This window comes from Anas platyrhynchos, chromosome 2, assembly GCF_047663525.1.
Source record: "Anas platyrhynchos isolate ZD024472 breed Pekin duck chromosome 2, IASCAAS_PekinDuck_T2T, whole genome shotgun sequence".
Classification (NCBI taxonomy): Eukaryota; Metazoa; Chordata; class Aves; order Anseriformes; family Anatidae; genus Anas; species Anas platyrhynchos.
In genome coordinates, this window is record NC_092588.1 from 115,537,399 (window position 1) to 115,554,260 (window position 16,862).

General features: G+C 41.4%; 2 protein-coding genes across 4 annotated transcripts in view; one reads left to right on the plus strand and one right to left on the minus strand.

Annotated features, from left to right (window-relative positions):
• On the minus strand, positions 1–8,388 carry METTL6 (methyltransferase 6, tRNA N3-cytidine). 3 transcript variants are annotated; one of them, XM_072033431.1, is made up of 7 exons: positions 8,263–8,388; positions 7,326–7,500; positions 6,502–6,886; positions 5,700–5,834; positions 4,509–4,679; positions 2,796–2,937; positions 1–490 (listed from the first exon to the last, which is right to left on the minus strand). In XM_072033431.1, the coding sequence occupies exons 3-7, from the start codon at positions 6,781–6,783 to the stop codon at positions 342–344; spliced, it is 879 nt and encodes a 292-aa protein (XP_071889532.1). In that variant the 5' UTR covers positions 6,784–6,886; positions 7,326–7,500; positions 8,263–8,388; the 3' UTR covers positions 1–341. The 3 variants fall into 3 exon arrangements, with proteins under 3 accessions (XP_071889532.1, XP_071889533.1, XP_027306934.1); XM_072033432.1 differs by having other exon boundaries at positions 8,259–8,375; XM_027451133.3 differs by lacking the exon at positions 8,263–8,388 and adding an exon at positions 7,676–8,126.
• The window catches only part of EAF1 (ELL associated factor 1), a 21,340-nt gene continuing 12,764 nt past the window's right edge, over positions 8,287–16,862 (plus strand). The window contains exons 1-3 of the mRNA XM_027451134.3: positions 8,287–8,536; positions 11,624–11,718; positions 15,993–16,129. Of these exons, the coding sequence (XP_027306935.1) occupies positions 8,434–8,536; positions 11,624–11,718; positions 15,993–16,129 (335 nt within the window). The 5' untranslated portion in view covers positions 8,287–8,433. The remainder of the gene's footprint in view (positions 8,537–11,623; positions 11,719–15,992; positions 16,130–16,862) is intronic.

Below are 16,862 nucleotides of genomic sequence, written 5' to 3' on the forward strand. Positions count from 1 at the left end.
TACTTATTTTAAAATCGTTTTTAATAAAAATGGAAATAAGAACAATTATACCAGTAAATAATGAAAACAAGAGCTTAAAGTTAAAAAATATTTAGTCTGTTTTACCTGATCCTCCAACAATGCTGCATAGGTTTTACTTTAAAACAAGATGCAGATACTCAGCAGGGTCCTGCTTTGCAAAACCTCTTAAATTTTAATTAGAATTAACATCCGTATTTCATATCTGAGGGCAAAATCCACCAAGAGTTACTGGATGGAGTTATTTCTGGTTTACCGAACAGATGAGCATGTACAAGGAAAAACTACATGCTATTGGCAACGCTATTGCTAATCAGCAAGACTTATGTCTTACTGAAAGGCTTTTGAAATTTGCTTTGAAGAAATACTCTTGGAACACGCAAGTCTTCTTTCCTGTTCACAGTTTCTCGGTGCACATATTCATTGACCACTTGCTCATATCCCTCAGACTTGAAGAGCTGAGACAAGAACTCTAAAAGACAAAAAAAAAAAAAAAAGATTAAAAACCCTGTTTAAGCAACTTTTAAAACACTACTCAGCATTTATATAAGCATATGTTCTTATGTGTTAGAGCATGAAAGATCACACGTGCCTTGGGATTTCAAGCTGTTCTATGCAAGCAGACTGCTGCACTTGTACTGAATAAAATCAATACAGGACTCCTCTGGAAACATCTACTTAAGCAAAACAGCTTGCAAAAGTGGGATGGAAGCTCAGGAAAGGAACTAAACCCAGTTTAGTTTCCAAAACTTGCCACATCTGTTATTTTTTATTGTGCCTCCTCATTCTCCCTGTGACCAACAGGAGTATATTTTTGCTTTGTGCAGCTGGCCTTCACTAGCTGAATACATCACCTACTCCAAATATTCCAGGGGTGATCCAGCCTTACAAATGCATCTCTGCTCGAGAAAGAATATCACCCAAGGTTACCAGACCTTCACACGCCATTGCTCCATAGAAAGAGGAACAAAATGGCAAAGTGGGTTTGGTGGTACCAAGCCTCCACTAGGTTGAACTGAAAGTATTTCTCATAAACAAAAGAATCTCACTCAAAGCATATCTTCATTTGGAAAGGCAGAATTGCCTCACAAACAAGGTGACCCAAACAGCAGAGAGGGCCTCCCATGCTATTGACTTGTCATGTTAACTGCAATTCATTACCCTTCCTTTCCCACAGCTTGTTTCGTTTATTTCAGGCATGATTCCAAAGAAATTTAAGCCATGCTAAACTTGTGCTACTTTGTAGAAAATGAAAGCACACCCATTTTTTCAGTACACAGGTGGAGGAGTGTGATGAAATGGCTGATCAGGTAGGCATAGGCAGCCCAGCACTAGAAGACATGGTGTGTTGAGGGGGAAAAGGAGAACACCCACTTTGGCAGTAATGCAGGATTTTATCAACTTAAACCCATCATGGAAGCACGTGAACTGGCTGTAAACAGTGTGTGTTTAAAATGGGAGATCCACATCAATGAAATAAAAATAAACAGCTGTTAATTGTGCATCAATTGAAATCTCATTATAGGACATGTTCAATTTCTTCATAAAACAGAATTACAATCACACACTCCTCCAGAAATTTAAGATTATTTCAAACAGTGGAAGAATGGATTTGCTGCCATGGAAGATCAGTGGTGTTATCTGAGGCCAGATACGTTGCAAATGTATCATTCAAATCATCCTATGCAGTAATTAGCTGGTGTACCAGCGTAGCACCTCTGCTAAATAAAAGAAAAAAGCACTGGTTCCAAACTGTGCAAGAATGATGGAGTCACATTCCCTGTGACCAAAGAATTCTCAGGCATTAAGCAAAATGTGTATGAAAAGCAGTGAGATGAATGAGATCATAAGGGATTAGAAGCAGGAGCAGAAGTGGTCCATGAGAGAATCACAGCCCAGCCCACGGCAAAACAATTGCTAACAGATCAGTTCTCTTTCTTCTTCCTTCCTTCCTCTTCCCCCTCCCTACCATAATTCTTCCCTCAAAGCACATATTCATACTAGCAAGGAATTTCTCATTCAGAAACAAATCCTAACACATAATGAGTTTTAAAATTCCACTGATAGGTCGTTTTCTTTTTAATTTGGTCCCTTTAGCATCCATTCTTTTTTAAGAGCTAATTGTTTAAGTAGAACTAAAAATCACTCAGTAAATAATAGTTCTAGAAATGCTTCAATGAAGCTGGAGAACAGCCTGCATTATCTTAGATTTCATCATTGTCCCGTAAAGAATAGAAAGAGCCCAGACATGATTAATGGTTTTTATATATCAGAAGCAATTAGGTAATACATTATGTCATAAAATATGAACAACATTTGCTTGGCTTCAAATTGGTCTCTTCAGTAGCTGTATTTTGCTTTAGACTAAAAGAACAAAGAGCCCAGAGAAATAAACACACAGCTCTTATGACACAATGCCCTATATTTGATATGGGGAAGTAACGGTTCAGTAAAGTTTAGCACGAGAATTGTGAGTTAGGAGGCGAGCTATAATCTCAATTCATTTTGAGAGTCTAAGCAAATTCCTTCATGTCTCTGTGCTTCCATTTACCCACCAGTAAACTGCAACAATTACTACTCTTCCTAAAGCATTCAGAGCAATGACAGAACAAAAAGACTGTTTAAATACTGTACCAAATGGAAACGCTTTTTGCATCATTTTTATGAAGAAACAGAGGGCAGAGTGACCACAGCTATCTCAACAGGATGTCTGCACAAACTTCTCAGCACTGTAGATATGATTCAGAGAAAAGAAAACACTCTACAATATGCCTTACCTTCAGTAAAAAAATATGCTCTTGTCCCATCTTGTCTAACATAGAAGTTTTCTCCAAGTTTGCTGCCAGATTTAAACCTGAGCATTGCATGATCATACAGTCCGTAGTCTCTGAACAGGACACATTTGCCTGGTTTCAATACCTGTCATGTAATACATACATGCTTTAATAAGACAGATTGATTTAGCCATATATATATATATGTATGTATATAACATACGTATGTTTATTTACACATATAGACACACACATAACTAAGTCAAGGTATCCTAACGTGTTAAATACACAAGCAATATATATTTTGAATTCATTCCCTGTGCAACAAAAATGTTATATAAAACTGGATTGTTAGCTCTTACAAAATTATTTTTTCCCCATGAACGCTAGGGTATGAAGTATTTTAAGATACCTGTTTGGATGCTGATCAGCTAAATAAGCTTTTTGCAATGCTCTTCAAAAGCAAAGAAATAAATGTACAGTTCAACAATAACAGTGAAGTCATAACAGGGCATTTTCTTTGCTGGCTAGCATACAGTCTAGCACACAATGTTGCCACATAAAATTTAGAATACAATAACATGCTTTCAATGTGAGAAGGAAAAAAAGTTGCAACATAATAAGAAATAAAAAAGGAACAATTTCAGGGAAATGGTATTGCAATATAATAAGAAATAAAAAAGGAACAATTTCAGGAAAATGGTCTGCAGGTGAGATTGTTTTTTTGTTTTGTTTTGGTTTGGTTTTTAATAGCTCTTCAATAAAGAAATCAAGCTATAAAGAGTATTTAGAAATACACAGCCATTAGCCATTCTGACTTTAGACTTTTGATGCATGCAACTTTCCTACCTCAACAAATGCCAGCTATAGGAATATTTACCACTTGCAACTTTGTGCAGAAACCTACAAATGAGCCAGATAACTCCACAAAGAAACAATAATTGTCCTTTTCATGTACATGAGCTATGAACCCACCTTTAGAAAATGTCTGGAGTTGCATGAAAAAAAAAATCTAACATTCCTTTTTCAAACTACTGATGATAAAATGAACAGGACATCTGATAACATAAAAAAAATATACACACGTAAAAAAATAAGTTGGCTATGTCCCTCTGCAGTCAATATATAACTCAAGCTCACCTCAGAGAAATTAAAACATTTGAATTGTGATTGTTCTGAAACTGCCCTCTGTGCGGGCCTATCGTAGCCCATCAACCAACAAAGGCAGTCCAGAGAGCTAAATCTCTCTAGATTAACTTTAATCTCTGAGCATGCCATTTCTGAATGACCACAGGTCAAGCGTGTTTAATAATAACAATAATGTTCCAACTGCAAGTCACTGTATCTTCTGGAAGTCAATTATGGTTCGCTGTCATCCGTTCCTTATCAACAGACATTTCAGCAACCCATAAACATTATTTGTATCATACAACGCTGAAGCCCAAGTCCCAGGTTCGAGATACCGTTTTCTTGTGTTCATAACATACATTAGATTAGAATTCAGACCAATTCACAATACCATGAGAAGAAAAAACATAGCAAAACAAAGTTTAGCCCTTATACAAGGCAAAATAACTAAATACTTTCCATGAATACAATGTTAATTACAAATCACCATTACAAGTGGGGCTATTTTCACAGAATAGAATTGTACTTTCAAGATAAAAAGCATGTAAGTTCTTTAAAGGCTGTAAAATAAGATGTTAAAATACTTACCTTGTAAATGTTCTTCAAGACAAGATGCATTTTGTCAGGATGAATGGCAGAAAGAACAAATATAAGAGTGACAACATCCACGGAATCTGCTGGTATATTTTCTAGAAGGTCATCTTTGGTAAGATCACACTGGAACACTTTGCATCTTTCAGTGCTGTATAAGGAATTTTTCTGGGAGAATGGAAAGAGCATGCTTTCACTTAAAATTAGCAGCATTTGTTACTTCAAAAAAAAAAATAATTAGTAGAACAACACAAAAGATGGTGGCAAAAGAACATAAACATCCACTAAGTGACTAATACAACATGAAGTTCATTGCTGGATACTGCAAGTGAAACTACAACTTCTAGAAGAGACTGTTCTCAGGAAGTCGAGAAGGAATGTGTGTTATGACAATTCAGAAAACATACCATTTCTCTTTTACTGCTGCTTCTATTTTTAAAAAATATAGAAATACTGTTAAAAGAAGGCTTTCATGACAGCCCTAGGAATAGCTGATGGCATTTGTGCTTGCGAGGGGGCTGTGGTGCCCGGGTACGGGGGCACTCTGCAGGGCTGTGCTGGTCAGGCTGGGGGCAGAGGCAACTGATGGGGGCCCTGCCACTGACTGCCTCCCATAGCAGCTCTTCTGTGGCCATGGAGTGCTCAGAGGTGCCTGGCCTTATTTCCAGTGCTGTGAGATGGGTTTGGGTGCTACACTGAACCCATTTGAGGAAGTTTAACTAAGGGTCAAAATCACTCGCCAGACTCTCCTCCGCCTCTGGGGAAGCACAGCTTTCGTTTGCCTGTTCACACCAGACTTAGGACTTTATTACTGGTCATTCAGGGTAGGTTCAGGTTGGAAATCAGGAGAAATTTCTTGTCAGATAGAGTGGTTAAGATTGGAACGGGTTGCCCAGGGAGGTGGTGGAGTCACTGTCCCTGGGGGTGTTTAAGGAAAGTTTGGTCTTAGAGATGTGGCTCAGTGGGCGACATTGGTGGTAGGAGGGTGCTTGGACCAGATGATCTTGGAGGTCGTTTCCAACATTAATCATTCCATGATTCTATGAAACAGATCAATCTAAATTTTTTGACAGATCTAGTCTACTCTTCATACATAAAGAAAGGCAAGAGAAGTCTGTCACTCCAGTCATTTGTAATTTCATAAGCTTCTAAGGACACTATAGAAGAGGTTCCAAACATTACACCAACCTTCACATACTCCACAGCTCTGGGAGAGAAATCACAGGCATACACAAAAATGTTCAGATCTTCTTCCAAGAGTGGAAACAAGCAGTTCCCAACCCCACAGCCAGCTTCCAGAATGGTCAGTTTCTGATCTGCAAACTGGGGAGGAAGACATCCAAAACAAAGCACATCATTTTTGTTTTCCTCATAATAGCAGCAGAGTCACTGTTCAATCAGCATATTAAAAGCTATCATCAAGTTTAATTACCATTGATTCAGAAACTGAAGTAGCCATCCATTGGATAATCTTGACACTACAGAAGAAGAATCCTGATTTTTGCAAAATTACAAATCCTTTTAGAATGTATTAATGTTTCTTAATTACTTACTTAAGGGGTAGATGACTAAACAGATTGCTGTACCATTTCTGTCATGTCTCATTCAGATAATAAAGAACAACAGATGCATCTGACTATTCCCCTTAATGATGTTTTGCAATTAGCCTGTAATTCTGGGTGCTCTTCTTTAAAGCTGTGTTCCGAAGTGCTCCAACTTGCAGCTTTAAACATCGTATTACCAAATAGACATGTGTCCTAAATAGACTCTCTGTGTTCTAGATTCCATTCTTAGTATCCACATGGGTCAACTTTAAACCGACCTGATGCACCTGATTCTGAGAAGGTATCTTTGATATGAAGAGAGGCTACGCAGGTCACTGCATACTTAATGTGTGAGAGCTCCTGCCTTAAGGGCTTAATTAGAAGTATTATTAAATCATTTGAAAACAATCGATCTGTCTCTTACAGAGAAAGTGTACAAGACTCACCTCCCGACATGCTTTTAACTCTTCAAACTCTCTGGTTGTCCAATGTCTGTCTTTAAAGAAGTTGGTGCTGTTTCTTTTGTAAAACAGATCCCAATTCTTCTGTGCCTCTTTTTCCAGTTTCAGTTGCTTGAACTCAGACACCAAAACCTGATCTTTTGCCAATCTCTCAATCTCTTCTGGGCTAAGAATTCTTGTACTATGGCCTTTTCTTTGGAAAGCCCCATCTTCAGTACCTGTTGTTACTGTGTCTAAGCAATCAGCCGATGTGTTTTCATGGAGCATCCTTGAATCTTTCACACAGATATGAATAGCAAAGACCCAAGGGTGATTTTCATTTCTTTAACATCTATTTCCATCACTTAACTTGGGTAAAATAACCAAGGATCTAGAAGCAGAAGAAAAAAAAAAAAGGGAGGAAGAGTTACAGCGTGCACTTATTTGGGCTTTATGGTGGTATCTCAAACATGATGGACTGCAAAACCATCTGACTTCTTGTAATTTCAATATTCCACCCAAACTAACAGCAATCACACTGATTTCAAAGTTAAAGAGGATACTTAAAAGTCTGCTGGTCTACTTTCCGCATTGTAAAAAAAAAAAAAAAAAAGAAAAGAAAAAAGGAGAGAGAGAGAAAGATGTGGCAGCTCTAAACTTCTTTCATTAAAATGACTTTAAAAGGAGAGGAAGGGCTTTGTTTCTTGTGAACTCCAGTTAGCAACACCTCAGAAAAAAACAGTAACCGAAAAACAGATGACATGGAGTGCCACTAGATTGGTAAAACAAGCTGCTGTACTCGTGTCAGCATTTCTCCTTCCTGTTCTCACCTCAGAGAGAAAACACTGGTGAAACCATCAGCATTCGTAACACCGCGTCACTTGGGCAACAGAGCAAAACCTGCACGGTGGCAAGGCCGGTGGCCAGCCCTCGTCAGCACTCCTTCCCCTGCCTCTTCCTGAGGATCTGCACCCGTTTGGACAATCGCAGGTGGTTGTTTTTTTTCTAGGGGATAAGAAAAATGGAGCAATGAAAGAGCTCTTCAAAGGCTGTGATCCCAATCTTCTGGCTGATGTTAAGCTAGTTCTGAACTCTGCTTTGCCATAAAAAAAAAAAAAAAGAATAAATAAAAAGAATAAATAAAAGAAAAAAATATAGTAAAAACAGTACTTCAACTTACCAATGGAAAATTGGAAATGGGAAGAAAATGGAAATGAGTAAAAAGTGGAAATGGGAAAAAAAATGGAAATGAGGAAAAACCAACAAAACTTAAAGCAAAAAAAAAAACAGTACTTCGTTTAGATGTATTGCCATAAATGATACAAACAATGCTGCAAACAAAGCCATCAAATACAGATGTGCTAATGAGATAGAGAGTTGTCAAAGTGATGTCTGGATTCCCGGGTGTCAGAGCACATCCCCTGCTCCAGCAAGGATGGAGAAGGTTGCAGAGAGGGGCTCCTCGTGGGTACACCCCAAAAATAACCCTAACCAGCAAAGCTCCCGCTATCTACCCGGCATGCTAAACAGGCTCAAGGTCCATGCTTCACAGAAGGAGCTGCAAACCAAGCCCAGCCGGTCTCCCTGCTCACCGACCCGTCCCCAGCACCCCCAGCCCCCTGCAGCCTGCCCTGCGCGCATCCCCGGGGCGGGGGGGGGACCGATCCCCGCGCACCCCATGCGGGGAAAGCCGCCGCCCCCCCGGCTGCCCCTCCTCGCCCCTCCTCGCCCCTCCTCGTCCCTCCTCGCCCCTCTCTCCCTGCCTGCCTGCCGAGGGCGGGGAGCTGCGGGGGCCGCCCCTGCAGGCCCCGCGCCCCCTCGGCCGCCGGCGCCACCGCCCCGGAGCGCTTTCCCGGCTGCACCGGGAGCCCGGAAGGGCGCGGGGCGGCGGCGCACGCAGCGGGGCGGAGGAGAGGAAGGGAGGAGAGCGGCGGGGCCATGAACGGCTCGGCGAACCCGCTGCTGGACAAGGAGGAGCACCCGCTGCAGCTGGGAGAGAGCTTCGAGCGCCGGCCCAAGGCCTCCTTCCACACCATCCGCTGTGAGCGCCGCTCCCCGTCCTTCCCTTCCCTTCCCTTCCCTTCCCTTCCCTTCCCTTCCCTTCCCTTCCCTTCCCTTCCCTTCCCTTCCCTTCCCTTCCCTTCCCTTCCCTTCCCTTCCCTTCCCTTCCCTTCCCTTCCCTTCCCTTCCCTTCCCTTCCCTTCCCTTCCCTTCCCTTCCCTTCCCTTCCCTTCCCTTCCCTTCCCTTCCCTTCCCTTCCCTTCCCTTCCCTTCCCTTCCCTTCCCTTCCCTTCCCTTCCCTTCCCTTCCCTTCCCTTCCCTTCCCTTCCCTTCCCTTCCCTTCCCTTCCCTTCCCCTTGTAGGACAGCTCACCCCTGCCTCATCCTGCCTGGCAGGAGCACCTGAAGAGGATCCAGGCTCACAGTTTGAAACCCAGGGGTTGTGCTCCTGCCAAGGCAACATGTAACCCTGCGACCTCCTAGCGATCTAGATACTAAGGCACTTTCCAGGAAAGCGAGGAGAAATGACTCAGAGCCAGACAGTATTGCCACACGCCTGGTGATGCTGAAGGGGAGAGATGAAGCGTGAGGCGAGGTCTTAAGCAGTAAGAGAGTTTGGGGATAATCATCTGGTTTTGCTGGTGTTCTCTTTGAAGACACCAGGTGTCATTCCAGCTGCTTGTTCCTAGCACTGGGTGCGTTTTATTTCATAATTAGGAAATGGTTCTGAAGGGGAGCTCACAACATTTCTGTACTTGAGTTCAGCATTTAAAATAAATAGTTAATCACCAGCAGTACGTGAAAACAATACCAAAGTCATATTTCAGTAGCCTTGTGTTAAGGTGGGAAACTCGTACAGTCGGTAATAGGATATTTTGTTGTATGATGCGTGATCCTAGGCACAGTGTCATGGCCTGTTTTCATGCAGTGTGAGTACGTAGTTCCAGTGAGGTCATTCATCTGAGTGAGACTTGGAAGAGAAACTTCCTAGATCGAGCTTTTATTCGAGAAGATGATCAGTGTTTGAAGCAAAGCTACTTCCCTAAACAGTGAGCCTCCATCTAAAGCATCAACACCTAAATTTGTGTGGTTCACCCCTCTAATATGCATAATTACAGCATGTTAAGGGATACCATGCTATATGTATGGTGTATTTAACTGTTTATGCATAATACTGAAGGCTTCTAGCCAGCACTAACACACTAGCAAATCTTCATTTATAAATTAGTTTTCAAATAGCCCGACCATCAGATGAATGAGGTTGCAGTCTGGTACTTTCTGAATTAAGCCCAAGCTGTATCCAGATAGAAATCCAGTGTATTTCTAGTATTGACAGTGCTTTCAGGTTCTGATCAAGTTCTTAAGGGGTTGCAAAGCCAAGGCACTCCAGACTACAAGTGAAAGAGTGCAGTTTTATTGCAAAGAATTTTTTGTGAGCTGTGTTTTCAGTGAGTGACACTCAAGTGAGATCTCTCTTGATTTTCTGGTGAAAACTTTATTTTTCTAGACATAGATCTGGAATGATTTATCTGGGATCTAAGTGTGATATTATTCCTGTAATCCTCTTCACGCAAACTACAGTAAGAGGATTTTGCAGGCTAAATTTGTCTGTGCCTTCTTAAAATGCTTTATTATTTTCTGTAATGTTTATGACATTCCATGCTGAAAAACTGGGATACCATTGGAAAACATCTGAAACCATATGACTTTTGGAAAAAAGGGTTGTGATTACATTTGGATAGAAATGTGTGTTCCGTCTCAACAAAATTAGCCATGCACACCTAATAAGCTTTCTAAATGAAAGCAATTAGTTGCTCTTAGCAAATATGCAACATTGTTTTACTGATACCTAAGAAAGAAGCATGATACGATGAGCTTTTTCATTTAGTGACTGCTCTGTTGAAACTCTAGATCCCTTTTTGGCAACGCCACTTACTCTTCTACAGCTGGTTTGTTTTGTTTAGCAAGCTTGCACATAAAATAGGTGGGTGACAATAGCTAGAAATAGGCTGCGCAGATGAAAATGAGGGATGTGATTTGGTCTGGCAGTTAAGGCATGAGGATTAAGTCAAGTGTGGCCAATTCTGCTTGTTGTGCTGTCAAAGTAAAACTCAATTAGACATTAACGTCCCCTTAATGAGAATTTTTTACAAGCTGTTTTTTTTTTTTTCCCCTGTAAATATGCTTTTCAAAGTGGAATTACTTTTTTTTTTCTGAGATACGAATGTCTTAACTAATGCAGTAATTAAATGTCTTGGTGGCGACCATAGTTGCACTGCTTCATATCCAGAGATGCTAGAATTTTATATATATATATTTGTATATATGTGCTAGAATATATATAATCTTATTTCACTTTGTCTATATCCTGTCAAAATGTTACATGTTTTTTTATGGCTCATCAGCATGTCAGAATTATTGAGAGGAACATACTGAAGTTAAACATACTTAAGTAAAAATGTTCTTGGTTCAAATAAATATACTAAACAGAAGCCCATTATTTGGGGGACACAGCATTCTCTACAGTGCAGCAATTTTTTTGAGACTAGGGCTAATTTAGAGCTTTAACTCTCTCAACTTAGTCATGCTCTCCATCCACAGCAGCTTTGGCCTTGTGTGGAGCTCCTCCAAGGTCTCCTCTAACCTTAAGGAGGTGTTATGAAGGCAAGATGCCTCTTAGTAGTCAGAAATATCAGTGAGGCTAAATGAGCTGATTTCACTAAATTAATCTTCGCCACAGATGCAGTCCTCAGGTTTGAAACTGGCAGGAGCCACCCAGAGCCCTGGGTCTCAAAGTTGTTACCCCTTTGGGATGCTTGGCACAGTTTTGCACCTGTGTGTCAGGTCACCAAAAGCCTGGGCTTTGGAGAAGCCTTCTTTTGGTTTTCCAGACACTGTCTAGAAACTGGCTCATTTTAAAAAGCAAATGTAGAGTCTGGTATCATCACGTGGCTGGGGCTCTGAGCACAGACGCTTTGTACCGGTGCGTTATTACACCCTTGCTGTAAACTACCGTGTGTTTTAGCATTCCCTGTAATCACAGCGAATGTGCAGTGACTTTTTACGGGGCAGCATTCTGATGGCTTCAGGACTCTTGGAAACATAATCACCATTATTTTCCTCTTTAGATGATTTTAAGCCGGCCTCGATCGATACATCCTGTGAAGGGGAGCTCCGAGTTGGTAAAGGAGACGATGTAACCATCACTTTGCCACATATCCCAGTAAGTGTGCTACTTGTTGCCCTGTTTACTCCAAGAACTTTGCAACATAGATCTTCTACTGTACATGTTCTTTTTCCCTTTCTTTGTAAAAACAGGTGGGCTTAGTATTTGAGCAGCCAGACTGGCAGCACAGTACATGGGGGAAGGACTATACTATTGACTCTTTGTTAAGGGTTTTATTTGTAAGGTTCCAGTTTGAGCATTTGTTTTGATTCCCTCCTTCTGTTATTACTTGATTAACGAGAAGACTTTGCCTACTAGCTGAAGCTCTAGGATGGTTTCCATCCCTTTTAGTGCTTCAGCTTAAAGGCAGAATAACTTTGGGTTTAGTCAACGTGTGATATTCAGAAGCCACAGGTAGGCCCGTGAGCTTGCTCATTGCAATAACGTGTACAGATAGCACAGACCATTCCCTTCCTTGAGCTTTATCAATGGAAGTGAGAGGGAATTTTCTACTGAGTGACAATGCAGTGGTTTCCCATCCGCTTCCTCCTCAAATTATGCCATAAAGATCTATAGCGTGAGGATGATGGTCAAACAGCAATAAAACAAGTGCTCAAACTCTTTTTATAGATGCAGTTGTTTTGTAATTGAGGGCTCGGTGGCTGCCTTCCCAAAACAAAAGAAAGTGCTTACATGCTGGAACCGAATTTGTTTATTAGCTGAAGCTAATGCTACATGTCAAACCAATAAACCAGCGTGCACAGATGCAGATAGGTTTGGTGGTTGCAGGGGAGCACCCAGCAGTTTGGAAGCCATGTGTCAGATCCTCGTGGTGGTGTTTTTTCTAGCACGTTGGTGTTTTTAATTGACAGGTGATGGTTCTGTGGTAATTCCCACTGAATGAGGCTTTAACCTGCTTCCCCTGCTCCTGTTTTTTATATGGCTTTGGTCACGTTTAGTGCTGCAGAAGGCTGTGTGCTTTTGTTTGGCTATAAAAGTGAAGAGCTCAGTAGTGCTATTAGGGAGCAGGCAACAATGCTTAATAGCAATGCCATTCATCTTTGACTGGGATCTGTGTTGTTCATTCATCTTTTGTGGTGAACAACATCACTTGTAACGTCCCTTTCCAAATCTCTCTACCGACAAGTTTAATTTGTTTGTCTTCCCATGAGTACGAGTGGCTTTCAGCCTGTGCTGTGCTCCAGAGGGGTAAGAGCTAGCTGCACTAAGTGCAGCCCCTGGGTGTATGTTGTTCCATGGAAGTGGTGTGTATGTTCAGCAGAAAGAGCTGGGAAACACGGGGTATGATGAAGCAGAGTGAAAAGTTCTGGGGCCACTTCATCCTTACAAGGTTTACCAAATTTCTTGTAGCCCAGTTTGCTTCTGAGCTCCATAACAACAAGCAAGATTCAGATTCTGGCTTGTTTTGTTTGTTTGTTTGTTTGTTTTGTTTTGTTTTGTTTTTTGAAATTGCCTGATCCCTGTGGATATCTTTGATGATTTGTTCAGTGGAGATGTTTTTGTGTCCCTTGCCACTTGGGTAACTTGAAACACTATTTCTACTCATGGCTTTTGCATTTGATAAACAGTCTTAGTTGGGGAAATGAAGGATTTGTTTGTTTTAAAAAGAAACTATACTTGAAGGGTTAAATCTGTTTTAACAAACCTGGTTAAATGCCACCTGTTCCATCTGCTGCCTTCTGTCCTGTAATCATCAGAATCTGTAACCAGTGTTGTTTAGGCACTAACATAAACTAACATAAACTACCCTCCAGCAGATCGACACACGCACCTCCAACTGGACTGGAGCCAAGTCCAGTTGGAGGCCAGTCACTAGTGGCGTCCCCCAGGGCTCGGTGCTGGGGCCGGTCCTCTTTAACATCTTCATCAATGATCTGGATGACGGCATTGAGTGCACCCTCAGTAAGTTTGCAGATGACACCAAGCTAGGTGCGTGTGTCGATCTGCTGGAGGGTAGGAAGGCTCTGCAGGAGGATCTGGATAGGCTGCACCGATGGGCTGAGGTCAACTGTATGAAGTTCAACAAGGCCAAGTGCCGGGTCCTGCACCTGGGGCGCAATAACCCCAAGCAGAGCTACAGGCTGGGAGAGGAATGGTTGGAGAGCTGCCAGGCAGAGAAGGACCTGGGAGTGATGGTGGACAGTCGGCTGAATATGAGCCAGCAGTGTGCTCAGGTGGCCAAGAAGGCCAACGGCATCCTGGCTTGTATCAGAAACAGTGTGACCAGCAGGGCTAGGGAGGTGATCGTCCCCCTGTACTCGGCTCTGGTGAGGCCGCACCTCGAGTACTGTGTTCAGTTTTGGGCCCCTCGCTACAAGAAGGACATCGAGGTGCTTGAGCGGGTCCAAAGAAGGGCGACGAAGCTGGTGAGGGGCTTGGAGAACAAGTCCTATGAGGAGCGGCTGAAGGAGCTGGGCTTGTTCAGCCTGGAGAAGAGGAGGCTCAGGGGTGACCTTATTGCTCTGTATAAGTACATTAAAGGAGGCTGTAGAGAGGTGGGGGTTGGCCTGTTCTCCCATGTGCCTGGTGACAGGACGAGGGGGAATGGGCTAAAGTTATGCCAGGGGAGTTTTAGGTTAGATGTTAGGAAGAATTTCTTTACTGAAAGGGTTGTGAGGCATTGGAACAGGCTGCCCAGGGGGGTGGTGGAGTCACCATCCCTGGAAGTCTTCAAAAGACGTTTAGATGTAGAGCTTAGGGATATGGTTTAGTGGGGACTGTTAGTGTTAGGTTAGAGGTTGGACTCGATGATCTTGAGGTCTCTTCCAACCTAGAAATTCTGTGAAATATTTAATTTTAAGTAATGGATGGGACTATTGATTTGTTTAGGTAGGACTTCCATTTCTGCTTATTTTTTTAGCCAAAATTGCAGTCTTTTCTGACTTAAGAGGTCTCTAGGTAGCAGAATGATGGCCAACAAACTTTGATCATTTTTCATTAAATTTCTGTTTTATGTTTCCTGACTTACTTGTCAACAGGGAGCTGGCTTTGACTTTCAGCTTGCTTTTTATTCTCTTAAATGTTATTTTCCTCTCTTAAATGTAGGAATGATAAAAATGTAAAATGCCTTTGAAGACTAGACTTTCATGAGACTGATGTTTTCTGAATCGCATCTGTATATCTTACGCTTTCTTTGTTGGGAATTCAAATATTTTGCCCTTGCTATTCTGAAGCCATTTCAGAGTAAAACATATTCTACTTATTAGCAGTATTGAGAAGAGGGATTTCATTCTGAGTGGATAAAATTTGATTGTTTGTTCTGCTACTCTGAATAAAATGTATTGCTCTTGTCCCTGATTTCAGTTGCTTTCCTGCTGCATGTGTGAAGAAGCATATGAAGAAACATTTTTAAAAATGTCTTTTGTAGAATAGCGTTATGTTACAGATAAATTTGAGAAGGACTCAAAGCTGAGAACTTATTTCAGTATGTTTCATAGAGCAACATGTCCTGTTTTGATACAGTCAGATGTGTGTTCGTGCTGCCGTGTGCAGGTAGACCATAACTGAATCTGCCTCCTGTAACCCCAAAACCAGGTGTATGAGCCTGCCTTTGTGCAAATAAACTACAGTGTAGCTTAACCTCAGCAATATCTGTTAGCCAGTGTAGAAGACCACATGAATTTGTCTTTATTGCTTCTTGGTCTAATCTGTTAGATTTATACAGCTCTATGCAGTGTTATGTGGACTTGAGGACTTCCTGGAAGGAGTCAGATACCCCATTTGCTTTTGAAAAAACATTTTGGTGTAATTGCTCAGCTTCTACGTGCGAATCCGAGTTTGAAGAAGGCAGCTGTTCTTACATAGTTTGTGAAGTTGCTTGTAAAACTTGTCTTCTTAAATATTGTCTTCTTTTTTCACTTCATAGAATAAATGCAAAGCATTTAAAATTATTTTTTCAGTTGACCACATATTTCTTTAGGCAGAGTAATTAGAGTTTTATTTCTTATCCAAACCCAAGATTTCTTGAGCAGAAATTTCTGACATTCGTCAGAATCAGCTATGCAAATTCAGCTATATTGCCATTTTGGGAAGGAGAACTGTAAGTAATGGCAACTAAGGAGAAGATGTTTTGTCACTGCAGAGACACTTAAAATGATGAAAGGCACCAATATTGCTGTGAGAAAATGTCTGTTTCTGCTGCGTTAACTGTATTTTTCCCTTTTCATGAATGAATATTTTCTGAAAGAACTAAATATTAGCTACTTAGTCTCCTAATTAGAAGAGTACGTGCATACATTTGTTTTAGTGTTTATAAACTTGTGGACAGGGGAATATAACCAAATAAATATGTGCTCTTTCTTTGATACCAGGGTTCAACTCCTCCAAGGACTGTGTTTAAAGGAAATAAAAGGCCGTATCAGAAGGACTGTGTGCTTATTATCAATCATGACACTGGGGAATATGTACTGGAAAAACTTAGTAGCAGCATTCAAGTCAAGAAAACAAGGTAAAGCTGGTGACAGGGCTAAGTAAAGAGGACAAATTTTTGCTGGTTTTCTGCTCAGTCCGTCTTTCAAACCTGAACCCCGTTTTCTTTTATTTTGTAGTTATGTTTGCTTACTAAACTTTATCAGCTCTACATGGCCGTTATCTTGCCAGAAATGCAAACAGCTATTGGGAATGTGAATCCAAGAGTAAAGAATTTGTAAATTCTCAGCTGCTGAAAGGACGTAATTATAGTTTGCAATGAAACACCTCTGATGATTTGGAGGTTTGGAAGCTGGCTGAAAGATGGGATGTGTTTCAGGAATCTCTGGTTAGTTGAAATAGAAGATGGAAATATTAGGCTGTCAAAAGGATTGTTGGACTTTATAGGTTTGTTCCCTCCAGCTTCCTGTGGGAGTCATGGTGCTTTAATAATATGCTATTAAGGTGTAAGAAACACTCATCATCGTTTTGGATCAATGCTATACAGAGCAGAGCAAAAGTCCAAAGCCTCCAGTTGAGGAGAGGAGAAGAAAACTGAGGGAATTATGGTTGTGAGGTTTTGCCTGGAATTGCTGAGGCCAGAAATCCTTTCTGACCCAATATTCTGACTTCACTGCACAAATGCTACAAAGTGAGCAGTCAAAACATTTTTAGTAATCTTGCTGTTCTGCAGCTGCCTGAAGCTTCTGCGCCACGTTCTTCCAGCACCACTGAGCCACAGGTTTTTTAGATCTAAAGAGAAAGAGGTTATT